Raw genomic sequence first — 26,618 nt, forward strand, 5'->3', positions numbered from 1 at the left:
ATGTACCAGCCTCACTACTAAGCACACACTATATATATAAAACCGAGTTCTGCCTTAATTCTGTCCCAGCTCAGGGGAATCCCAGCACGTCTTTTTAGTCCCTTCTGGTAAGATTTTGGAAGGTTTATATTCCATAAACTTCTGAACCGTTGGGGGTCCTAGGCCCCATCCTTCTCTGCAAGACATTGCATGGTGCACAAGTATGTGCAAGATGTGCATGTGGGCCCAAAGCAGATTCTGAGACAAGGAACTGGGGCACAGGAAGTTTATCTAGAAGGTGATGCCGAAAGCAGAAGTATGAGGCAGGGATGGAGAGACAGGGAGACAGGAAAAGCTGATAAAAGGCAGTGATGAGTCCTTGGGGCTTTGTCCGTTGGGGCTCCCCCTCGGAACTGTGGAGAAGGCGTCTCAGAACTGTTCCACTGGAAGACAGAGCAGCGGCGACCTCTGTCTACTGACTTCCATCCCAGTTGGCTGAAGGTTGTCCCTGGGGAGGTAACTGGGAGAGAACAGCAGAAGAGCCAAGAAGGGCTTTGGTGAAAGCCACTGGTCAGGGCTCACGGAACTGTCCACCACAGCAGTGCTGAAAGCAGGTGGGCTGAGGGGCGGTGGGAACATGCTTCACAAGTTTCCATTGCTGTTCACGTATGTGTTCACATGCGTAGTCCGCACAGGGACTGAGTTGGGTGAACAGGCAGGTTCCTCCTGCTGGCTAGTGCATGGGTGGTGTGCCTCTGCTACGGAGGTAAATTCTCTCTGGATGCCAGTGGGAAGTGCAATTACCATAGGTCTCGGGTGCACAGGATATTTGGTGCCAGCTGGAGTGGAAGCTAGGGGGTGGGGACTGGTGATTCTGATTAGGTGGTCTCCATGGGAATCCTGCCAGTTACCTACCCTGGATCTTGGCTCCTTCCTGGCATTGGGTTTCCAGCCCTCCCCTCCCTTCTACGAGATGCCCTGTATCTCTCGTACAAATCCCTTTCTCATATGCTGGCCAGACTGGGTTTCTGTTGTGTGGAAGCAAAGAACTCTAACTAACGTCCATCTTTCCTTGAGTGTTTGATTTTTTAGGTTATTATCACATGGTTTTATATTAAATATAAATAATTTCCATCACACACCCAATATGTTTAGACTCCTAAAACGCAGACACAAGTAGGCTCTGACTCATCCTTTCTTCTACGACAGCTGTCGTGCCTCTGTGCAGTCAGTGTAGCGTCTCTTTCTCATTGAGATCACCTGCTTTTATCTTCTTCATTCCAAGAGGTGGTCCCAGGATACTGAATAACCCTGAACAGGATGTTTTGTGCAAGAACATGTAGAAGGTGCTGGAGGGTGCTTTACTGCACTTCTGAATGAACCGTGACACGGGATGATGGAAAGAAAGGAGAGCTTTCCATCAGTTGGGGGTCTGGGTTCTGGTCCCGGCTCTTTAGAACCTCGCTTGGGCCATTTCATATCTCTGGCTCTCCATTCCTTAATCATAAAGCCATGAAATCAATTGAGATGTAACCAAATGCAGAGGCCCTTGAGAAAGTTTAGAAGTCTATGAGCCACGTGTGGTTTGATCATTGCAACCAGAAGCCAGAAAATTACATTAGGCTCGGCTCGGTAACATTGTTCTTTGAAATGTGTCTTAGGCTTGAGCCCCTCAACGAATTATTCTAGCTCAGTCTATATTTGTGAAAGTTGTGGGTGTTTTGCTTTTTAAAAATCTGTTTTCTTTGCCTTCTCTTTGCTTGAAATTTCTTCCTGTGTGTGGCTTCCCATTCTCAGTGGCTCTGTGGACTGCCAGCGGCAGAGACAGGAGGTGTGGGCAGGTGAAGGCGGGGGGCTGTGTGTTCCACAGCAGAGTGTTTTTTGACAGCTGAAAGGTAAACTCTGAGTTCTTTCTCGGCAGCTTGACTCCTCCTCCAGATGTGGTTTTCTTCTTTCATCTGAGCTGTTGAGCAAACCCACCCTGGTGGAATTCTCAGATTGAGGCACCGACTGCTTTGCTGAATTGAGCTGGATGGAGACGCTCTTGTGATACAACAGTTGCTTCCTTGATCTGCAGCTTGAAGGCCTCGGGGGTGTTGCTGCTGGGGTGCGGTGCAGGGGGAGGCCACCCCTGGAAGCCGGTCCAGGCCACCTCCGGGCCTGGAATTTCTCAGTTCCAGTTTTTACACGCCACCTTTCCCTTCCTATTTTCATTGCAATTGGTCACACAAAAAAATTTTCTTCTGGCGATACATTTATCTTAAAAGAAACTTTTACGTCACTCCCTTGAGGTAGAAGATCAGACTCTCATTTTTCTGGTTTTATTTTTCTTCTAGTACACATTAAGGTAAATGTGTAGCTTGGACGGTAATGAATTTATCACCTGAACCCATCTTGCATGGGAGCCATGACCTCAGGGGCTGAGTGGTCAGTGCTGTGTCTTTACCACATTTCAGTATCTTGTCCCTATATATTCATTGCCATCATGCTACTATTTAATTGGTATGCTTCTTTAGATCAGCTTATATTTTTACTGAATTAAATTTACCTACAACAGAAACTTTATTTCTCTTCTATAAATGGGAAACCCTGCATCATCGCTGTAAATAGGAGGCAGCTGTTACAACAGTTACACACAGAAGCCAGTGTTAATAATATTCAAGCTAGATAGTTGAAGCCTCCAAAATGCCTTGATTTTGAGGCTCATTAGTTCTCTTTGTTAAAGGCAGAGATTTGGGAGCGTTAGAGAAGGTTAAAGACGTGAACACTCAGCTACAGCTTTCCACTTGATTTAATCAGAAGGGTGGGGAAAGATTAGAAACTCTCTTTTTTCAACTTAATGTTGCTTAATATTATGTCCTTGTCACGCCGCCTGAAATTTTCTCATGTACCCTTAGGGATAGGGTGGGTGTCTGCCACATTCTGAGAACATTGCTTGCTCTCTATTTGTTAAAAAAAAATATTTTTAACATTTAACTTCAGGCATTTAAAAAAATGGAATGAGTTACTAGCATTTTAAAATATGGCCAAAAAAAAAAAAAAATCATTGGCCAGATGCAGGTTTGGTGTTTTATTTATCACTGTTTCTTCCTGACATCTACTGTTGTAAAAAACAACTGTGTGGTCTCTTGAGACTTGCATGTCCAGGGGGGAGGGGACCTGGCCCCTGGCCCTTGGCTCCCCCGTCTCTGGCCTCTTGAGGGGCAGCTCTACAGCGCCCCCTCATGGCGGTTTGTTTGCCATCCTGCCAAGGGGCTCAGCAGCTGGCAGATTTTATTGCTGGAGGTGGTGGATGTGTCCTGGGCTTCTGTCCAGAGGGAGCCTTTTCAGTGACAGGAAACCGGAATATTCTAGGTCACATGAGAACAGATGCTGATAAAGTTTGTGTTGGGCATAGACCTAAAGTAACTCTCAGGCTACAGTTTCCCAGGGAAAAGTGACTTTATTTTTGTGACTTTCCTGTACTCTATAGTAGTTTTGGCAACTAAAAAAAAAAAAAAATGACCAATTGATTTAAACAAGGTTCCTAGGAATACCAGGGTCCTAATGTCCTATTTTTAATTTAACCGATGAGAGGCAGACAGTGTCTGATACATTTCTCTTGTGGGAGATTCATTAATTTGTCAATTCAACAAATATTTTAGTGTGTTTTGTTTGCCAGATACTGGTTTTTACATGGACTCTGTAGTGGGAAAGGGTATAGGTTTCTGATCTCCTGAAGCTTATATTGTAGTAGGGGAGGCATAGAGAAATCTTTGGTGTTTTGGAGTTCATGGTGCCCATATTTTTTGAACCAAACAGGTACCGGAGTACTTGTTGATTTTGAACGGAGCAAATTCTAGATGGACACATACTGAGAGGGCGGGAAGGTCAGTGGGCTGGTGAGAAGAAAGAATGTCTGGGCAAGTACAGTCTGGACATGGGTCAGCATTGGGGCCACTGATGTCTTTTATTTATTTTTAATTAATTTATTTTTTTGGTGTTTATTTTGAGACAGAGACAGAGTGCAAGCACGGGAGGGGCAGAGAGAGACGGAGACTCAGAATTGGGAGCAGGCTCCAGGCTCTGAGCTGTCAGCACAGAGCCCGACACGGGACTCAAACTCACGAACCATGAGATCATGACCTGAGTTGAAGTTGGACGCTCAACCGACTGAGCCCCCCAGGCGCCCCCACTGATGTCTTCTAAATTGGGTAGTGGTGGGGGGGCTCCTGGGTGGCTCAGTCTGTTAAGTGTCCAACTCTGTCTTGATTTTGGCTCAGGTCATGAGCCACGGTTCATGAGTCTGAGCCCCACATTGGGTTCTGCACTGACAGTGCAGAGCCTGCTTGAGTTCTCTCTCTCTGCCCCTCCCCTGTTCGCTCTCTAGCTCTCTCTCAAAAATAAGCATTAAAAAAATAAATTGGGCAGTGGTGAATTGGAAGTGATTTTTGTAGCACTGCCAGCTAATGAAAAAAAAATGTCCATCACACGTGAGCAAATTAGTAGATTCTGCCTGCTTTTGCACTTTCGTTCTTTACATGAAGGTTTGTCGCATTTTGGTTTTCTACCTCATGGTTTGTTTGTTACAATTGAAAATGCCTAGGGTGGTACGACAAGGTGACGAGACTGTGATTGGGTGAATATTCAGTGAGCGAACAGGCTGGATGAAGTTGGGCGGTCACAACCAAAGAGCCGGGAGACCAGGAGAATAGTCATTGCAAGGACTCTGAGGTGGGCATAACCTCGGCTTTAGGAGGAACAGAAAGGTGGTGGTTTCTGGGGCGCCTGGGTGATTCAGTAGGTTAAGCATCTCACTCTTGATCTCGGCTCAGGTCATGATCGAGCCCCACGTTGTGCTCTGTGCTGACAGTGTGGAGCCTACTTAGGATTCTGTCTCTCCCTCTTTCTCTGTCTCTCCCCTGCTCGTGCTGTCTCTCTCTCTCTAAACAAATAAATAAAAACGTAACAAAGGAGGTGGTTTCCCTTGGATCCAATAATATCTGAGTATGTTTCTGAGTTTGCAAAGATAAGAACCAAATGATGCAGGCTGGCGAGGCTGTTCAGGCATCACACACCAGCCAGTGTCGTGACCTGGCTAATATCACACAGGGAGCTGGTAGCCCATCTCGAAGTAAATCTCCAGCTCTCTAAGACCCAGGGGTATTTGACTTCTATTCCTCTGAAGACTGTTTCTGAAGTGATGACCCACAGTTGAGGAGTCTGAGGCACAGGGGAGACGTTGCCTAAGAAAGATGTTTCTGAACATCTGTGGCTTTGGGTATCCCAGACAGAAATCTGGTCTCTTTGTAGCGGTTACCTTTTTTTTCTTTTCAGGTTGTATTTGTGACCTGTTACATAGGCAGTCTCTACTTTATTTTTTATTTAAAAAATTTTAATTTATTTTTGAGAGAGAGAGAGAGAGAGAGCGAGCACAAGCAGGGGAGGGGCACAGAGAGAGAGGGAGACACAGAATCCAAAGCAGGCTCCAGGCTCTGAGCTGTCAGCACAGAGCCCGAGGTGGGGCTCGAACTCACGAACTGCAAGATCATGACCTGAGCCGAAGTTGGATGCTTAATTCACTGAGCCACCCAGGGGCCCCAGGAAGTCTCTCCTGAGAAAGAAGGATTAAGAAGTATTTCTGCTTCTCATTTCCCAAGTCTCTGTGTATGACACTGGAACTTACGTCACAAACACAGCTAGAAATACTGGATCCTCGAACATAGGTACCCAAATGGGTGCTCTGATTATTCACTTGTTCAGGAACAGATGGGTCTCTGGGCTGTGTGCAGAGGACAGAATTTTCCCTTGTAGGAAGGCCACGCAAGGCAGTGTCCACTGGAGCTTGGTCTCCGTGGTCTTTTGTGTGTCCCTCAACAGGTAATTGAGGCATTACCTTTTGTCCTTTCCCATCTTAGGATCTGCACCAATGAGCCCTTTTCCCCCCAAAGCACGAAAGAGCACTGTGCGTGTGTGCACGTGCATGTATGTATGTGTTTGACGTATTTACTGTGTCCCGTGTGGTCTTGGGAGATTAATTTCCTGGACTGAGGAAATGGAGCAAAATCGTTAGCTTTGTGAGGAAGCAGAAACTCCTTCGAGAACGCCTCCTCCAGGGTAGCCTTGGGGCTGCAGACCTCTTGCAATGAGGAGGGTCCAAAGTCATGTTGCAGAGCTGGCGGAGCCCCCCAGGTGGAAGGTCTTGTCACCAGAGGGCTACCTCTGTAGGTCGAGGTACAGGTTGCTCATGGGGCGTCCCCTTAGACCAGGGCATGTGTTGGGGACCAGTTTACAGTAGTCTGTCTACCTGCTCAGCTATTCACCTCTGTGTTACCTGCCTGGTTCCCGGGGACAGTTGGGCTGGTCAGAAGTGACACAGATTTGCCATATGCTAGGCATTGGGCTGCGTGATGTGAATGCATTCATTCATTCCATACCCAAGGATACCATCCAAGCAGACGTGGTTATCCTCATCCTGCAGAGAAGGAGGCTGAGACCCAACGAGGCTAAAATAATTGGTGTTGGGTTATGCGGGTGGAGAGTGGCAACATTTGGCTTTGAACCCAGGCACTGGGGCCTGGAGATGCGTTCTTTGCTCCTTTGTTACATTGCATTTGCAGGCACTTCCTGTGCTGGGTGAAAGGGCCCCTGGAGAGGACGGGTTTGGAGCACTTCCCCTTGGAGCAGTCAAGATCTTCCCCAGCCAGGAGGGCGCAAAGCCCGTGTGGGCAAGGCTGGCTCGCCTCCTCCTGGGAGGAGCCGTGGGCTGGGACCCGCGGCCACGGGGGTCCAGCTCTGTTCTGCATCTCCCCACTTGTGCGATCGTGGGCGTGTGAATAATTCCCCTGCAGCAGCTCACAGGTTCTCATGAGGAACAAACGGGATGATATGTGTGAAAGTCACTTGGCAAGTATTTGGGCCCTAACTGAACGCGAGGTGCTGTTTCTGCTGCCACTACTGAGTGACGCACGACGTTGGGTCCACCGGCGTCCTGGGGCCTCGAGGTCCATGCCGGCTTCCCTGCCACTCAGCCTGCCTTTAGTGCCCAAACTTCCTACATAGGGTCTGACGCAAAGTTTGGTCAGGGAGCATTGGTAGTTAGCAGCTGTGTCGATCACCGAGACGCGGCAGGTGTAATGATCTTCTGAGAGCACCTCTCTTCGGTTGAGAAGCCACCCGAGCAGCTTTGGGCCATCAGCTTGCATTGTTGCTTCCTGCATTGGACAAAGCCTGGGCATTTCCGTTGCAGGACCTACAGATTTCCGTTGTTGGACTGTGTGATTAATTCAACAAGTGCGCCACTGAGCACCAAGTGTGTGTAAAGCATTGTGTGAGATGGGGAGTATAATGAAAACAAGCAACATGTCTGTCCTCTCTGCCGCTATGGGTCTTACAGTCAGGTGAACGATAACATGTGTAAAAACTCACACGGATCATTATTTGGTACTAGTTGTGATAAGTGCCGAGAAGGAAAAATCAAGATGCAATAAAAGAAAAAAACAAAAACAAAAACTAACCTGGTCCCATGTATCTGGGGAGGCTTTTCTGGGGTGTGGATTAAGTTGAGTCAAAAGCGGGTAGGAGTGATCCAGATAGTTGGGAGGGGGAGTGTGGGAGGGAAAAAGCTTCAGACATAGGGAACAGTATATGCAAAGGCCTGAACCAATCAGGGTTCAGGTGGGAAAGAGCTGGCATATCCCGAAGAGAATTTAATGAAGGGGGGCTTTGGACCAGGGTAGGTGCGGGGTGAAGGGAGCCAGCAGAGGGTGGGAAGGCACCAGGATGGGTGACAGTGGTAAGCAGTTACCACCCTGGCCCAGGAGGCAAGGGCAGGGAGGGGAATCACAGGAACCAGGAGAGCAAACCTCGGGGGCACCAAGGCTTGTCCACTGGAGCCGTGTTCACAGGGAGAGGAACGCAGCAGCCACCCTCACCCGCAGGGAGAAGGCAGGGCTGTAAAAACCACAGCCTTTTCTCTCAGCACCTCGTCTCCTGCTGTGCCTTCTGTTGCTTGGACCCTCCTGGAAGCCAGAGGGAGGTCAGGGGAGCACAAGGGAACCCTTGGCCACCAGCCCACAGCAGTACGGATAAGAGGAGAAGGCTAGAAAACCAATCTGCAGGACAAACAGAGAATGAGCAGTAAAGCCAGGTGGGGAAAAACTTCTCGGCTTCTGAGGAATAGAGAAGGGCCAGTAGAGAAGCGTGGAGCCATGAACTTAGAGAGGTAACCAAAACAGCACCTACTAAGTGCTTATAATTCAGTCCTCATCCGACACCTGTAAGATGGCTACAGTGAGCTACTGTGAGTCCATTTTACAGACGAGGAGACTGAGGCTCAGCGAGGTGATATAGCTCGCCGAGCAGGCAAACGGAAGAGCCGGGATTTGAATCTAGGAAGCCTGGTTCCAGAGTCTATGTAGCCACTAAATGATCAGCATCACCACTTCCTCCGTTAGGCAGTTTCATCACGGTCCAGACCAGGCAGGGCCTTGTAGGCATTTGGATGTGTCCTCACACTGGTGTAAGCAGTGGGTTTTAAGCTCGGAGCTTTGATGACTCAGGATTTTGAGCAGCTCACCTCATGGAGGTGTGGTTTGTAGCAAAGGTTGTAGATGTGTATTGCAGCGACACACGTGAGGAAGACGCAGGGGACGTGGAGAGAGGCACGGGGAGGCAGTCATCGAAAGGAAGGTGCCAAGGGTGATCCCCAAGTTTCTAGCTTGAGCACTTCGGCGGACGGTGGTTGCTATGGACTGAATCTCCTCCTCCCTCCCCCCATCACTATGTGGGTGTGGACACCCTAATCCCCAGTGTGATGGATATTTGGATATGGGGCCTTTGGGAGGTACGCAAGCCATGAGGCTGGAGCCCTTATGATGGTATTAGTGCCCTTATGGAAAGAAATAGGAGAGAGTTTACTTCCTCTTTCTGCTTTCCATAATGTGAGGACACAGCAGGAAGGCAGCCGTCTACAAACCAGGAGGAGAGCCCTCACCAGGAACAGAATCTGCCAGCACCTTGACCGTGGCCTTTCCAGCATCCAGAACTGTGAGAAATGCACTTCTGTTGTTTAAGCCCCCCGCCCCCTCCCCAATTGGTGGTATCTTATTACAGCATCCTGAACAGACTAAGACAGTGGTTCGTTCCCAAGGACGACAAGAGAAGCAAGGTGGTTGTTTTTATTGTGGGGTGGGTTCTGAGTATGTTGAGTTTGATTTTCTTTTGAGACCTCAAAAGGCAGGCTGGTTTATGATACTCTTGTCACCACCCGCAGCATAATGATGTCCAGAGGTGATGTCAAGGTATTCCCTTGGCCATGTATCTGAGACTTAGGGGAGAAAGTTCTGTGTTGCAAAAATAACTCAACTCCGGGCGGTCACATTGTAGATGGTAGATAAAGTTGTGAATATGGATTTATGTGTGTGTTTCTTGGTGTCTGTGAGTACCCAGGTTACTGACAAGTCTTCACGGACAGGACATATCCAGCTTGTCAGGGCGAGCCCTTGACTATGTCTGGGTGGAGAGGAGGAGATGGAAAAAACTCATTGTGGCTCACAAAGAGCTTTAAATTACTAGGGAAAATGATTCTTTACCAGGCATTGGAGAATTTATATCACCAAATACTGTACAAATAGCAGGTCTGATGGAAAATGAGTTTAGTTCCATAAAAGGTCAGGTTATTTTTGTGTTATGAATTGAATTTTTTATGCCTTAGCTTTGTTTATTAACATTTAATGCTGAAATGATGGGTATGGCAAAGGGAGAGCATCTTGGACTGTTTCCATAGATTCCTTTTATTTAATATTTGCTCTCAGTACTCACAAGGATGGTTGACATGCTGAACGTCCTTCCTCCATCTGTTCTTTTGTCCTTGGATTGCAGGGGAACTCTGTATGTGTATCTTCTGTGAACTTTGCGATTTTATTTGGTCCTCTGAGTGGCAGAAATGTCAGCACCTGTGGGTTTTTGCCAGTTCACTTTCAACTGCAAATAGAGGAAACCAAACTCAAAGTGGCGTGAAGGAACTTTCCTGGCTCCCCTAACTAAAAAGTGCCGAGGCAGCCTCAGGTCTGGCTGAATCCAGATGCTCGGCCAATGCGGCTGGGAAGCCATCCCTTTCCACCTGTTGGTTTCATGCTCAGGCAGGAAGTGGATTCTTGCAACACTTGCTTGCTTAGTGAACCAAGAGCTGAGCCCCACTCTCCCCAGCAGATCCTGAGTCCTACGTGTCTATTCGCCAGCCCAGCAGCTGTGGGGCCAGGCGATGGGCTATTTCCGATTGGTGTGGTTGGGTCATGTGGTTTCTGCTCGGACCAATCCCTGTTCAGGAGGACACCGTGCTTTGATTGGCTACACACCAACCAATCCCTGAAGCCGAGGGTGGAGTCAGCACGAGGGGAACATCGCGGACTGGGCATGCGCGGCTCCCAGTGGGCAGGCCAAGTGTTGCCTCAAGAGAGGGGGCTGCCTGCCGGGCTGACCCCACCAGTCTGCCTGGTCTTCTGTGGGTGGGGTGAGCAGGGCCGGGAACTTGCTGGATGGCTGGCACAACAGCTTTAATGCACTCTTTTTTTTTTTAAATTTTTAATGTTTGTTTATTTTTGAGAGAAAGAGACAGAGCGCGAGCAGGGGAGGGGCAGAGAGAGAGAGAGAGAGAGAGAGAGAGAGAATCCCAAGCAGGCTCCAGGCTCGGAGGTTCCAGGCTCGGAGCTGTCAGCACAGAGGTGACACGGGGCTTGAACTCATGAACGGTGAGATCATGACCTGAGCCGAAGTTGGAGGCTTAACCACGGGAACCACCCAGGCACCCCACTTTTCTGTACTTTTTCATCTGTCCCTGAAACATTTTAGCATCAAGGGATGATTCTTTGGAATGTCAGCATTTGGGGGCAGGCTGGTGCCCCTCTTGTCACCACCAGCAACATAACAAATGCTGCATTGTCCTTCTTATGTGCAGGCTCTGCTGTGAGATGGGTACTGTCATTAATAGTCCCATTTTACAGATGAGAAAACGGAGGCACAGAGGAGCTAAGTGACTTTCCAGGGTCACGCAGCTGGAGTTTGGATTTTAAGCCAGACAAAAATGTAGCTTCCAAGTCCGTGGTGGCTTCACTGTTCTGTCTGTCTGTCTCCTAGGACTGTCCATTTGTCTTGCACAGAGGAGATGGTTAACACCTCGCATGTCATAGATACTCAGTGAATAGACCCTAAATTTTTTAAAAATGTTTTTATTTACTTCTGAGAGAGAGAGAGAGACAGAGCGTGAGCAGGGGAGAGGCAGAGAGAGAGAGAGAGGGAGACACAGAATCCGAAACAGGCTCCAGGCTCTGAGCTGTCAGCACAGAGCCCAACACGGGGCTCGAACCCACGAGCTGTGAGATCATGACCTGAGCCGAAGTCGGACGCTCAACCGACTGAGCCACCCAGGCGCCCCTGTTACTTATTTCTTTTTTTGGCTTTTGTGCCTGTAGAGAAGGTGTCGTGTCCCCCAAATTCACGTCCCCCTGAAACCTTGGAATGGGAACTTACTTGGAAAGAGGATCGTTGCAGATGTAACGGGTTGAGATGAGGTCCTACCGGATTCCTGCGGGCCCTAAATCCAATGACCCGTGTCCTTGTAAGAAGAGGAGAGACTCCGATCCACACACAGGGAGAAGTCGTGGGAAGACGGACGCTGAGTTTCGAGAGAGGTGTCCACAAGCCGAGGATGTCCAGAATCTCCAGAAGCTGGGGAAGAGGCATGGGACGGATTCTCTGAGAAGGAACCCGCCCTGCAGCACCTTGAGTGGAACTGAGAGAGAACACCTTTCTGCTGTCTTGCGCTCCCCTCCGCCCCTTGTGGCCATTTGGTACTGCAGCTGCAGCAGAGTAGGGGAGACCGGCAGGAACTTTCGGGGCAGACTTGTTCTGTTACATCACCTGTGGAAGGCATTGTGATTGGAGCTTGGCCACATGTCCCTAAAGCGCGAGTCAGGGAAGAAATGCTTGTACGGCAGAAGCCAGCATTCGGATGGGGAAACGATGTAATTACAATCTCCGCGAGGCACAGCAGAGCAGGCTTCACAGGCTGAGTGGGGCTTCCTGCAGGGGTGAACCCACTGGCATTTCCATACCCTGGGCTGCCTTGGCCAGAGTGGAGAATAAATTTCCAGAATTATAGTAGAAATAGCAGAAAGCTTTCTTATTTATCACTGTTTCTTGCTCCGAGGGCCCCCGCTGCTTCGCAAATCCACTTTCCCGATACCTAGTTGTCTCCCAGGAGGTAAACAAACAAACAAACCCCATGACGAGATCAAGGCACCTGTTGTGAGTGAAATGTTGCCATCACGAAAACCATTGTCTTGCTTGTAAAAACGTTAACTTCCCGATTTGTCAGAAGCTGTATGTCGGGTTCGCTTCGAAGTTGACTGTCCTAGACAGAAGATGGGACGGCGGTACGAGAGAGGAGAGAGAGCTCCAAGGAGCCAGCAGGTGGCTTGGGGAGAGTTCTCGTGCACATCCAGGTCCCTGTTTGCGTCTTCCTGTGCCCAGAGCTGAAACGCTTATCCCGCGACACTCCGCTCGGAAGGACTGTGCGCTCTTTCTTCCAGCATGGGTTCCGTGTCTGTCCTTCAGGATGATTCTTGTTCTCTTTCAGACTCAGAGACCCAAACTCTCTATCCTCAGCGCCCTGGATTTCAGCCACCTGGGTAGGAGGGGACCCGCACCTGTCCTGTGGTCCTCTTGGCAGGTCCAGTGTGGTGAGCTGCCTCCCAGACCCTCGGCCCCGCCCTGCGGTCTTTGCAAGCTTAAATCATGGTCTGAAAGGAGCTCTCGGCAGAGCCTGACTTTGCCGGCCTCCAGGTGCCTAGCGGGACACGCATACATCTCTCTCTCTCTCTCTGGCTGATTCATCACAGAGAAAGTGGTTTGCTGGGCGAATCCAAATTAAAAGTATCTTTCCAGTCTTCCTGAATCACACCCTGAAAGTGCTTCCAGTGCCCAGGGCTGGGCTTGTCTCAGAGAGTATGTGGCACACCAGATGTTCCCTGGCTTCACTCTCCTTGACACAATGTGATCCTCTGGAACGGGTCCCAAACGCCGTTCCCCGAGGAGTGTTCTGAGAACCACATATATCATGACGGCAACTTGTTTAAAAACACGGCCCTGTTGGGTCCTGCCCCAGACCTGGTGAATTACGGTCTCTGGAAATTGGGTCTAGGCGTTTGGAACCAGCGGCAGGTGATTCTGACGTGCTTGAAAGTTCAAAAGCTTCTCGTCCACAGCGTCCCAATGCCTGCCTCCCTTCCCACGCCCTTGGCAGCCTTTGTTTTCTCTTAATTTCCCATTTGCCCACACCTCAAGATTAGGGAGAAGTTCCTGGGGGGGCTTTCAGGCACAGGGACCGACAAGAGCAAAGGTTGGAAGGCACACGTTGTTCTAGGAACCAGAAGGAGGCAGGTTCCCCACCAGTACAGAATGTGAGTGTATTTTTACACACTCAAAATATGCATTTTTTTAGAGCGTTGCTATTCAAAGCTACAAGACTGTTAGGGGTTTTTCTTTCATCTGAGAATATTCGGCCAGCTGAAACGAATCTGCTGATGGGAACATAAAGTCTCATAGACAGTAGCGAGCAAAAGGAAACTTGATTGGGATTTTTTTTTTCTTCCTTGAGAAATGAAATCGAGGTGACGACAAGTTTATTTTATCTTATATTAAGCAAACTTTAGGTTCAGTCATTCCCACTCTGTGCCACTCAGAGCAAAGCACGCATTTCCTGCTGCCAGTTTGTTCCTTTCCTCCAATTTTACACAACGGTGCGACACCACATTTTTCGCGTCACACTAGACATTGTCGTAGGATCACCGCAAGGATCAAGTTAGCGGAGATATTTGAGGGCTTCCCCAGTTTCCCCAAGAGCGTCACTACGCTTTGCTATTCAAACTGCTCTCCTTGGAAGAAACTATCATTTTTGCTGGTCTTCTCTGGTTCCCTTGTTAACCGTCCGTACGGATCTCTTGAGCGGCCGTTGGCGGACTCCTCTTGGGTTCTCTTTCTCCGTGGCTTTGCTGGCATCGGCCAGTCCTCCAGTATTACAGGATCTGCAGTTTTCACGTTGCCGTCGATTTGCATTATATTTATGGCTGACAGCCAGCAGCGCAGGACCAAACCCAAATGGCATGGATGAGGGAGCGGTGGGTGGAGACAGGTGCTCTGTCATCCAGGGGCCACGCGTGAGTGGGGACTCTTTACCTGAAGAGGCGGCTCATCGACAAATACGGGTATGCCGATGTATTCTTCCCGGTGTAATCCCGTAACTACAGGCATGCAGATAAACATATTCTATAATGAGGGTCCTATGGAAGTAGAAACGTAAGTTGTTGATGAATATCAGAAAGTAGTTGTTACAGAAAGGAGCCAAAGACGGTCCCTGTGTGTTGGCTCCCGTGTTGTTTATTTCTTCGCAACAGACTGGGACTTGTTAGCTCAGCATCCTGCCAGCTCCAAACTCCAAATTTTTACGCATCTGATTGTTACAAAGATATCCCAAATAAGCATATTTTTAGCCATTTGGAGCCCGCCTGCTTTCCATACCCTGCAAAACTGTGCCCAACGTCTGTTAGCCATAAACTCTGGTTAGAAGACCCCAGGCTGCCACTGCCCTCTGGGGCTCTGTGATCTGTAGATGTGCCGCCATGTTGCTTAGTGACATCATGTAGACACAGAAACCCGCCTCTCTGATCCTCCTGTTCCCCGCTCCTCTCTTGCCCCCCTCCCCTTTGGGGTGGCGCCGTATTCTCTGGAGAAGCTTATGCTTAGGAGGGACTCCCCCAGCATGCGAACCTGTCCAAGCCTTGCCCAGATCGGGCTTCTTGTGTGCTCCTGCGACCTAGTGGTCACACCTTGTCCTCGCTCAGCCCCCAGATCCCCCAAGCTCATTAGCCGCGCGGAGACCGTTAATAGTTTCCACATCGTTTTAGATATTGTTGTTTTTATACATGACAAGTGTTAAGAATATCACCGAGCCTAAAAATATTTCTCTAAAACACATGTGATGAATATTCAGGACTTGGATTTTTCTGGGCTCAAATTGTTCTAACAAAGATAATCTAAAATCGGGAAGGATTTGGACCAAGAACTGAAATTTAGAACAGTTTTATAACTCGTGCTGGGGGGGGGGGGGTTGGACCTCAGTAATTGGCCTTTAGGCTTGTGCTTTTGATACGCAGCTTTCATTTCTTCCGTTGCCACTTGAGTTTCTTTTTAGGAGCCACTTATGGTTACCGCCATGTGATTCAGATCACCGCCATGTGATTCAGATTCAAACAAAAAAAACTTTACCCTTTTTTTTTTTATATACTTAATTATTTCGGGGAGTGTGTGAGGAACGGAAGAGCACAGACTGGGGGACAGAGGCTCCAAAGCAGGCTCTACACTGACAGTCTGACGGCGATGAACCCGATGCGGGGCTCGAACTCACAAACCACAAGATCGTGACCTGAGCCAAAGTCGGACGCTCACCGACTGAGCCACCCGGGCACCCCGGGCTTAACTTTACCCTTAGTGCAGGGACGGTGGTTGGCTGGCTAACCCAGTGAGCCTTGTTCGTCTACCCCCTAGGCCACAGTTAGTGGTCCAGGGGGGACTCCTCAATCTGATTCAACCTATGAAAACCTAGCTCCAGGGTTTTGTTCTGAGGGAGAGAATCTTGCTTTTCCTTTGGTGGATGAGTATGTGAGATCTGGAGCTACTGCAGCCACGTTGTGATCACAAAGAGGAGAGTCTGTCAGCGCAGAGGATTAATCCTTTACTGCACCTCCACCGTGTAAACAACCAGACGGTCAAAACTCCTGCTGAGGTTTGAGTAATCCTAAAGCGGTTGGCCTAAGTATAAGAAACAAAGACTCAGATGGACTCACCGAGCGAGTTGTCTTGTGCCCTGCTAGACGGTAGTTGCTGTGGGCTGGAAAGTTACAGGGGGAATGAGGTGCAGAAGCTGTGGGTCTCTGCCCTGTCTCTAGTCCCTGCTGGGCGGACACTGGCCTGGAAGCCAGATGTCTTTCTCACTGCTTATGTCCAGCAGCTGGGATGTCACCTGCTCCGGCTTCTGCTCCAACCAAGAGGGATGTTCATCGGGATTCTAAGACTCTTCCCCATCATAGACAAGGTCAAGGTTTCGGATTACTCTGTGTCCCTCAGAACAAGGGTGGGGCCCCGGGCACCTCAAGGGGTGGAGGAAGTTGGGGGAAGAAGCCCGTGTGTGTGTCCAAGGTGGCGAGAGTCTGACTCATCCTGAGGCTGGACCAGGGGCGAAGTCACACCCCCCTGGCTGCAACGTGGCATCCCCGTGAGAAGCATGAGGTCTGCCTGCTTTATTTGACCTCGATACTGAACTAGGATGTGTGTACGAGGAAGTGCGCAGAAGTGAGCCCGGCCTGGAAAGTTCTCAAAACTCACCATGCAGTCACATCCAGAAGCTCCCCCCCGGGGACCCCTTCCCGTTACTTCCCGGAAGAGTAACCACGATACAGACTTGGACCTCATGGACCCGTTTGCCTGTTTCAGACGTTCTGCAAACAGGACTGTGCAGTTTTTCGTATCTGGCTTCTTTCGCCCGACATTATTTTTGGAGGCTCGTCATGTTGTTTTGCGCGGTGGTAGACTGCTCACCCTTGTTCCTGTTGCACCGTGTTTCACGTGCTTTGTCTGTTCTGTTGTTGGTGAGCAGTGTAGGCCGTTTCCATTTGGAGCTTTAAGGGGAACACGTGCCTGCGTTTCTCGTGGGCATATATACGGCCAGCAGTGGAAATGCCGGGCTGTAGGACCCATAGAAATCCAGGTTGGTAGACGTCGTCCGAGAAATGGAACCAGATTCACTCATTCCAGCGATGCGGACGCGTTCCAGCCACGTCTGCGTCAACACTTGCTGTCTTCTCTCTTTGTCTTAGCCATGCCAACGGGCAAGTGTCTGTTTTTTGCTACAGTGGATGGTTGCTGGGGGTAATGATAGTGATAATTCATAATAATAGTCGAAATGAGAAGCTGAGAAGAACACGGGGCTGCAGTGCCTCTGCCCAGCATGGCTTTCTGCCCTGATGGAGACAGTTCACTTGTGACTGTGGTGCTCACAGTTACCATTCCTAGTGTGTATGAAAGTTGCCATGTCTTTGTGGCAGTTTTGGAAGGTACTTTGGCAGCTTGAAAGTCCTTTTCTGGGGGAGGGGTGGACCCTAGAAAGCCTGGAAGGGGGCGAGGTTGGTATTCGTTTTCTTGAGACTTCCTCTGTGCCCAGAAATTAACTGCACTGAAGTTTCTGGATCCCCTTGTGTTCCAGATTGCGGATGCTGCAGGGTGACCCTCTCAGGTCTGACTTTGCTGCGGCTCGGGGGTGGGGGGCAGGGAGGGGGAGGGCTTCCAGAACCAAAGGAGCCTGGGACTGCAGGAGGGCACTGGGTCAGGCAGGAGGTCAGGACGCCTAGGTGGCTTGGGAGGAGGATGGGGGACAAGGAAAAAAGTGACAGTGTTTGCAGCCCTAAGGCCAAGCCCTCAGAGCTTGGCATCTGCACCTCCTGGGGGCGTCGCTGGATGGGCAGGGATTTCTCCAGAACGCGGGGCTCGAGGGCTCGCAGCTGAGTGTGAGAGCATCTGTGTAAGGACCTGTATGAAGGAGAAGAAAGGAGGCGGAAGCATTTCTTTTCTAACTGGGTCTGCAAGGATTTGAATCTCCTAATTCCACCCCCGGGCTCCTTAGTTGGCAGCAAAGCCAGGAGCTTTAGGACAACCCATGAGTCCGGAACTCTCTCTCCTGCTCGTTGAAATTCTGCCTTCATAAGTTCCCTTCTTCGGGTCTCAAAGATTTGTGTGTGCGTGTTCATAAATGATTATTTATTTATTTATTATGTTTATTTTTGAAAGAGAGAGAGAAAGAGAGACAGCACGAGTAGGGGAGGGGCAGAGAGAGAAGGAGACACAGAATCTGAAGCGGGCTCCAGGCTCCGAGCTGTCAGCAGGGAGCCTGACGCGGGGCTTGAACCCATGAACAATTCATATAACATAAACTTGGCAGTATCTAAGGAAGCAGTTCAGTGGCATTCGGCACGGTGCCACCACCCTGGCAACCAGCAGTCGGCTCTCTATGGATGTACCTATTCCGGACGTTTGACGTAAACGGAATTGCACAGTCTCCGTACTATTGCGGCTGGCTTCTTCCGCATTGACTGATGCGGTTCAGGTCCATCCACCCTGTAGCCTGTGCCAGTGCCCCATTCCTTTTTTTGTTTTGATGTTTATTTATTTTTGAGAGAGAGAGTGGGGGGGGAGGGCAGAGAGAGAGGGAGGCAGGATCTGGAAAGGGCTCTGTGCTGACAACAGCGAGTGTGACGCGGGGCTCGAACCCGTGAACTGGGAGATCATGACCTGAGCCGAAGTCGGATGCCCAACCGACCGAGCCGCTCAGGCACCCCGCTTCATTTGTTTTTATGGCTGAATCGTGTTCCTTTTGATGTATCTGTGGAAAAGGGGGCCCAGGGCCTCAGTGAGCATTGCCTGTTGGTCCACAGCCTTCCGTCTGGGAAGTGGAGGGACTTCAGGCTCCCCGGTGACCCCTGCAGTGTTCATCCCTGGACTCGGAAGTCCAAGCATGTCCTTTTTTTTTTTTTATTTTTTTAATCTTTTATTTATTTCTGAGACAGAGCCAGAGCATGAGTAGGGGAGGGGCAGAGAGAGAGGGAGACACAGAAGCCGAAGTGGGCTCCAGGCTCTGAGCTGTCAGCACAGATCCTCACGCGGGGCTCGAACCCACGAACCGTGAGATCATGACCTGAGCCGAAGTCGGACGCTTAACCGACTGAGCCACCCAGGTGCCCCCAAGCACGTCCTTTTGTGCTCACTTATACCTGTTTAAGGCACTGCAAGCAGTGGGCGGTCGACGGATCTGCCTTCCTCCTGATTGTTCCCCAGACATGTCCCCAGTGTGTCCACGGGCAGGTCCCAAGGCTGCTGAGAACTTGGGTGATGCCTTGGGATCCCCGCTGTCACTGAGGAGACATACTCTGGTTAATTGCAGCACAGGTCATTTGAGGAGCAGGGAACAAATGCAAAACAAGCAGGCTGTGAGAGCTCTCCTTGGCCTTTTCTCGGTGAGCGAGCAGCTGGGTCCCTTGGTTCTTCCTTGGGGAACTGAGTGCCAATGCTGTACAACCCATGCTGTACCAGGCGGTCCCTGGCCACACTGTCCTGCCGGGATGCGGTGTTTATTTTTCTCCCGAGGACAGTGTGCCCCTCCTTCTCTCCTCCCAGTGTGGCCCGGACTGCCCACTTCCTCCTGGGTCCACTGGCTTCCCCAGCCCCCAGTCTTTTGTGCTCCCTCCGCCTCGTGGGGGCCCCTCCCCATCTCCAGGTCCCATCCACACCTGCCTGGCCGCCTCTGCCTCATTCCCATCACTCGCGGTCCCGGCAGCGGACAGAGGTCTGGTTCCCAGCACGTCCATGAAACACTAAAGTAGCATGCGCTTGGCAAAATGCTGGGGCTCCTACTCTGGGGCACTTGTAAAAGTAACAGGAAACTGAGGGGCGCCTGGGTGGCTCAGCCGGTTGGGCGTCCGACTTCGGCTCAGATCACAATCTCACGGTTCGTGAGTTCGAGCCCCGCGTCGGGCTCTGTGCCGACAGCTCGGAGCCTGGAGCCCGCTTCGGATTCTGTGTCTCCCTCTCTCTCTGCCCCTTTCTGGCTTGTGTTCTCTCTCTGTGTCCCTCAAGAATGAATAAACATTTTTAAAAAATAACAGGACACTTAGTTTTCAAAGGAAAGCCATTCCCTGCCTGTCTTCCCTCCGTCTCCCAGAGGAAAAGGGAGATCTGCTCTAGCTCTGTGTTTTTAGCACGTGTCTTGACCTCAAGCAGTGTTATACATGTGTACGTCTTTTTCCCACCCCACAGAATTAAGGCAGCAGCAGGGGTGAGGATAACGGCCGTTCGAGTCACCAGCGAGCAGCAGTGGGCAGTCCAGGAGGAAATAGACAGCAGTGGCTCTCAGACCACGGCCACGCTCACCTGCGTGGGCCACCACCCGGACCCGCAGAGCAGGTAAGCCGACATCCCCCAGCGGCCTCGGCGGCGGGGGCCGCGGGTGGCTGCGAAGCTGATCGCAAAACAACGTGCGTATCGATGAGCTGATGCCTCTGCCTTTAATGGGCAATGTGCTCCTTTTGCCCATCGGCTTCCGGATGGTTCCATCACGGGGCTGAGCCGCTGCGGAAGGCTTTTATTCTTTACGCTCTTTATACGCCAGTGGCCTAACTAGGTGAGCAGTCTCAAACACGACCTGCACTCACATACGTGCAGGGTTTGAGAACTGTGTTTCGAGAATTATGTTTATTACTGTTACTGGTTGCACTAAAGATTGAAGAATGAAGTGGGCAGCATGGAAATGATCTAAGAGGCAAGGGGAAGTGGACTCATTTACGGGCAAACAGAGGGTAGCTGTAACGAGTGAGGAATCGTCTCTCGGTGCTTCAAGGCAGCCGTCTCGCGGACGTCACCCCTGGGTGCTGGCACGTGTCCCCTCCAGCTCAGATGCCGGCTTTGGGTTTCACGGGGCTGCGCTCACCTGGAGGTCATTGCTAGGCCTCGTGCATCGGGACCCCACTAAGGCAGGAGGTGCTGTCCCCACGGTTGTGACCACCTTCTCTCTTAAAGGGTCGGGCGAACGAGCCCTAGACGCACACCTCTCGCCCCTGACTCCCAGCCTCAGTTTGGCAGGAAGCGTCTTTCAGATCTGTTACGTATCACCTTGCGGGGTCACCCCCTGCTGTCTCTTCTTTCTCCTCTACTATTTAAACTCATGGAGGCCCACCGCTTTGGGCCTGGGGGGCACTCTGTGAGTGGATGAGGCCGTGGGTGGGTGGGTGGGGCTCCTGACCTCGGAGAGACTGGGTGCAGCTTGCCTCTTCCCATGGAGTTCTGGTCCAACCTCCGTCCGCTAGAACGCCGTCCTGCCTGCTCTTCGAGGACCTCGTTCAAAGGGAAAGAAGGGAGTCCAGCTGAGGGGCCGCGAGTCTTCTGTTAGGAATACGATCGCTCCAAACTCAACATTCTGGTTGTCCCCCTTTACATCCATCCCTGGCCGGCCGTTTAGTCTGCGGCCTCACGTGGCCCACGGTTTCCCTGGGAATCTGTCTGCCTGCCCGCTGAGCCTTCCCACATCCGGAGTTGTCAGTATATGGGGAGAGCCCAGGATTTTTCTATTGGCTCAGGTGTTTCCGTGTGCGGTCAGTAGGGTACCCGCCAAAACGTGGCTGCAGCAACACGGCTTTATCAGCTCACCTGCCGAGAAACTCGGGCGGGTGGTTCGACGAGACTGGTTAATCCGGCAGTGCGACCGTGTCACCCAGGCGCGTCCCGTCTCCCCGTCTCTCACACCTGGTCCCCAGCTGCCATCCTTCTCCCGGTTCCCACACGGTTGCATGGTGGCTGCAGCAGGTGCAGCGACGGCTAACTCACCAGTTGTGCACCAACACTGGAAGGGCGGGCCGCTTCCGCTCTGTTACCGCCTTTTATCAGGGAAGGGGACCTGGACGTGGACCCTTCCGATCTCATGGGTGAGCGGTGGGTTCCCTGCCTCTGCCCAAGAAGCCGGCCAGTCTGGGGAAGTGAACGCCTGGCACTGTTTCCGGGAGCCGTAGTGGGAGGTGGTCTTTGCTGTAAAGGAAGAAGGGTGGGGCGATGGCGGTCAGCTAGCAGTGTTCCACTCCCTTCAGCGTGGTGCCTGCCGAGGGTTGTGGCTTCGCTGGGGCCCGGGCTCCCTCTGGGTTGCCGTGGCGTCGGTCAGCTGGCTTTGTCCACTGGCTGCCGTTCGGTGCTGTGCCGATGCAACTCAAGCAAAAAGGGGACTCGGGCTCCTCCTGTGGATGGAGACGTGCAGGGGGGCGGGGACCAGGGACGTCAGGGTGCAGGTGTCCAAGCAGCGTCCTTAGCAGCCTGTCTCCCGTCTCTCCTCTGGGTTGGCATCGTCTCCAGCAGGATCTTCCCTCCTGGTGGTGAGTTGGCCACCAGCAGCTCCCAATGTCCGTCCCGCCATTGTGGTCACTTCGGGGAGGACACCGTTCTTCCCTGTCTGGTCCACTGGCTCTGTTTGGCTTGTCTTGCATCACGGACCCACCGGAACCCATCACTGTGGCCGGCCCGCCTGAACGACATAGGTTTAGAGGATGAGCGAGGTTCTGGGGGATGGATGCTGCGGGGAGATACCTCAGTCCTGGGGCGCTGGAGGGGCCCGGATGGGATGCCTGGACTTACAGCCTCCGGAATCATCATGTGGGTGGTGAACGTCTTGGGTATAGATCTTCCTTGGCTCATGATGAGGTAACCTCCCTATAAACCCATTGTCAGTTGATATCGTAAGTCAACAATGCATTTAACCACCTAGCCCAGCAAACGCCATAGCTTAGCCTGGCCCGCCTTCGACGTGCTCAGAACACGGACATGAGCCTCCGGTTGGGCACAGTCGTCCACCACAAAGCCCATTTTATAATGAGGTGTTGACTATTGCATGCCGTTGACTGAATCCTGTACTGAAGGTGACAAACGGGACGGCCGTGTGGGTGCAGGTGGCTGTCCGCGTACTGCCTGTCGACCCTCCTGACCGCGTGGCTGACTGGGAGCTGCGGCCTCTGCCCAGCATCGAGGGAGAGGGTGGGGCCGCAGGTCGCTGGTCCGGGACAGGATCCAGACTCAAGATTCCAAGTACAATTCCTACTGGCGGTGTATTGCTTTCGCACCACCATAAAGCGAAACTGAGTCAAGCCGTCCTGAGTCGGAGCTGACTGTGTGAGGGCGGGATCCATGGTCCATGGGTAGGAAATTGATTTTGTTGAAATATTTGGCCGATCAAGTGGCGATGTTTCAAACTGAAGAAAAAGCATAGGCTGTGGTTATCACTGTTGGCTTTGTGAGAATCAATTTTGCATTTTCTTTGGAGATAAAAAAAAAGTTACAGGAGAGAAAAATTCGTTACCTGAGCAGAGTTACAGGATTATGAGGCGCTCTCCCTGTTCCGGTGTCCCCCGTCTCCTTGACCCCAGTGTGTGACCTCCCCCCAGGCTGTGAGAAGGGCAGGGATTAATGCTTTGGCATGATAATCTATACTTATCTAATATCCCTCCGAAATTCATTCCATAATCTAAATAAATAATTGCTTCCCTTTGTACTTTGCTGTTGAATCGCGATGTCAAACGAGGTGTGAAATACAAGCTCACGGACCGTGTTTGCTGGCTAAGAGAGTGAATATATGAATATATCCCTAACAAAACATCCGTCAGAAAGCTGTAATCTCCGCATTGTGACAACCTTGGGTGGAATAGAGTTTTTAATAGAATATAATGTACAAACTGCCTGAAATTCTGTGATAAGAATTAAAAATGTGTTGTACGGGCAGACCCGACGTGCTCAGTTAGAAAGGCGGTAAAGGTCTTAATTTAAAATATTTTAATGAATGCTCGTTGTGAGGAAATGTGAGTAATAAAGATGAAAACCACAAGATAAAGAGTAGTGTTACCAAAGGAGTAGAGAAGAGATTAGAAAAATAAGCAAATTCGAAAGCGTGCAGAACAGATAACACAGAACCACAGGGAACGGGAGGTAGGTGACAGGCGGGTTGCACGGAAGCCACATGCAGCCAGAGGACTTGAGACAGGCCTGCTCCTTAAGTGGTTCCCGTGGTTGTTGGGACCCAAACCTCAGAGGAAGGGAGCCACAACTTTTTCTGCGGTCAGAGGCCACAAAACAGAGCTCACTCTCGCCTACAAATGGGAGGAAACCTGGACGGAGTACCACAGAAACGGGCGTGTGCCTCTCCATAGGATAGAAGGGCAGAAACGCCAAAATAGATTTCTTTCTTTTTTTTTTAATGTTTATTTATTTTTGATAGAGAAAGAATGTGAGCAGGGGAGGGGCAGAGAGAGAGAGGGAGACACAGACTCGGAAGCGGGCTCCGGGCTCTGAGCTGTCAGCACAGAGCCGACGCAGGGCTCGAACTCATGACCCGTGAGATCACGGCCTGAGCCGAAGTCGGACACTCGACCAACTGAGACACCCAGGCGCCCCGCCAAAATAGATTTCTTAAAGAGATAGACACATCCCCACATTCTTGTAAACCCAGCTCAAGGTGAAGTCAAGGTCAAAGTCAAGTGTTTACTATGGAGAGCTCCCCTGCTTGCAAATCTGGAATCAGTCTTCCCGGAGTTTTGTTTTGCCAGCTGTCTTCCAGAAAATGTTATAACCCGCGGGGCAGACGAAGAGATCACCCTTCTGAATAACCTGACAAACTCTGCTTTTTCTGAAAAAATTTTTTTTCTAAGTTTATTTATTTTGAGAGAGAGAGAGAGAGAGAGAGAGAGAAAGCAGGGGAGGGGCAGAGAGAGGGAGAGAGAAGATCCCAAGCAGGTTCTTCATTGCCAGCACAGAGCCTGATGTGGGGCTGGAACTCACAAACTGCAAGATCATGACCTGAGCTGAAACCAAGAGTTGGACGCTCAACTGAGCCCCCCAGGCGCCCTGCTTTTTCTGAAATTTAACTGTTCAACGTTACGCAGCAAGCGATGTTGATGTAAGAAAGTCACCATGTCCAGTGTCGTTTCATGGATTCAGAAAACACGAACCAGGGTAAATCATTCATTGCACTTCAGGTTTCTTATTTATTTATTTATTTATTTTTAAATGTTTTTTTTTTTAATGTTTTTATTTATTTTTGCGACAGAGGGAGATAGAGCATGAGCAGGGGAGGGACAGAGAGAGAGAGAGACACAGAATCGGAAGCAGGCTCCAGGCTCTGAGCTGTCAGCACAGAGCCCGATGCGGGGCTTGAACCCACAGACTGTGAGATCATGACCTGAGCCGAAGTCGGATGCTTAACCGACTGAGCCACCCAGGCGCCCCTCTTATTTATTTTTTTTTTACAAGAAGGACAAAGACCGTTCAATGGTGGTAGCCGCCCCCAGTTTCTAAATACGAATGGTTTTTCCTATGTGACTCAGTTTATATTGGTTCTTTCCTTTTTTTTTTTTTTTAAGTTTATTTATTTATTTTGAGAGAGAGTAAGAGACAGGGCATAAGTGTGGGAGGGGCAGAGAGGGAGAGAGAGAATCCCAGTTTGCACTGACAGAACAGAGCCTGACGTGGGGCTCAGTCCCACGAACCATGGGATCATGATCTGAGCCGAAACCAAGAATCAGATGCTTAACTGACCGAGCCACCCAGGCGCCCCTGGTGTCTTTCCTGCTGTAGAAGGTTTAACAGCAGGTAAAAGGTAGAACACACAGAACGTCTTAGTTGTGTCTGTGAGGACAATTCTGTTGTCTATTGCTATTTTATTTTAAAAATCTTTTGAAAAACCCCACAATGCCATTGTTGGTGTCAGATGCTGTGGTAAGTCTTTTAGGAAAGTATGTTTTCCAAGTCGGCAGTGTTAGAGCCTCGGGAGGCAGATAACTGTCATTACTGCTGCTTAACGGATGTGTAAGCTGAGCAGTTTAAATGACTTCCCAAGCTCTCCGAGCCGGTGAGTAGCTGAAGCAGTTCAGCCCTTAGAGCCCGTGTCCTCATCCCCGGAACGTGTCAATGTGGCCTTACTTGGAGAAAAGGGTCTTCACAGAGGCACTTAAGTGAAGAATCTTGGGGGCAGGGGGGTGTGTGTGGCTGTCAATCCAATGACAGGGGTCCGAATAACTGGGACACAGAGGAGAAGGCCATGGGGCTGGAGGCAGAGATTGGAGCAAAGTGGCCACAAGCCAAGGGAGCCAGTGAATGCCTAGAGCCACCAGAAGCCAGAAAAGGCAATGAATGGATTGTCGCCTATGACCTTAGGTGGGAGCGTGACTCTGCTGGTACCTTGATTTTGGAACTCTGGCTTCCAGAATTTCTGCAGAATAAATATCTGTTTCCGTAGGCTCTTAAGTTTGTGGTAATTTGTTACAGCAGCTGTTGGAAGCTAATACAGGGGCTGAATGACTGCTTGCTGAATAGATAAGTCAAGGCTTCTGAATCCCGGATACACATCAGAATAGCCTGGGGGGTCTTAACAAGCACCCATTCCTTAGACCTTACAACCCATTGGGTCACGGGCGTTGATATTGCACAGAAAACTCTCCCGGTGATCTTAATGCAGAGACAGCATTGAGAATTAGTGGGATATAGGAATGAATGAAATAGTAATGAATTCCAACACCATAAGAAGATAAAGGTATTTTATTTTTAACAATTTTAGGGTTTGAAAATAATGGATTTAGAAACACACAGTTCTTAGCTTTAAAATGAAATTTGCCATTGGACACCTGGAGATCTCTCAGCACCAGCTGCCACAATAGTTCAAAACCAGGATTTAAGGTATAGAAATACATCATGTCCTGGATGTGTCTGTAATTCATGTTACAAAGTGGCAACAGGGTTGGCCTATGGGAAATGAAGGGCCCCTCCCCACCCCCAAAAAAGGATCAGGCCCCGAAAGAAAAGAAAAAGGGAAATATTTTAAAAATACACAGCCTCTTTTTCTAGCCAGTGTGAAACTCTTTTGTGAATTTATGCTGCCAGCCAGGTTCAGCCCAGGTATGATAGAAGTCTTCTTACTTCAAAAGTAACAGATGTTCAATTGCAGGAAATGTAGAAAAGACAGTGGAATAAGACGT

General features: G+C 50.3%; 2 protein-coding genes across 2 annotated transcripts in view; one reads left to right on the plus strand and one right to left on the minus strand.

Moving 5' to 3' along the window:
• Positions 1 to 26,618, minus strand: part of SCARB1 (scavenger receptor class B member 1) — a 500,386-nt gene that overhangs the window by 443,672 nt on the left and 30,096 nt on the right. The gene's annotated exons all lie outside the window — the stretch shown is intronic.
• LOC125915015 (transmembrane protein 132B) overlaps positions 1 to 26,618 on the plus strand; it is a 228,163-nt gene that overhangs the window by 30,960 nt on the left and 170,585 nt on the right. The window contains exon 3 of the mRNA XM_049620637.1: positions 19,879 to 20,025. Coding sequence (XP_049476594.1) covers positions 19,879 to 20,025 — 147 coding nt within the window. The remainder of the gene's footprint in view (positions 1 to 19,878; positions 20,026 to 26,618) is intronic.

The sequence above is a fragment of the Panthera uncia genome, assembly GCF_023721935.1.
Source record: "Panthera uncia isolate 11264 chromosome D3 unlocalized genomic scaffold, Puncia_PCG_1.0 HiC_scaffold_9, whole genome shotgun sequence".
NCBI lineage: Eukaryota > Metazoa > Chordata > Mammalia > Carnivora > Felidae > Panthera > Panthera uncia.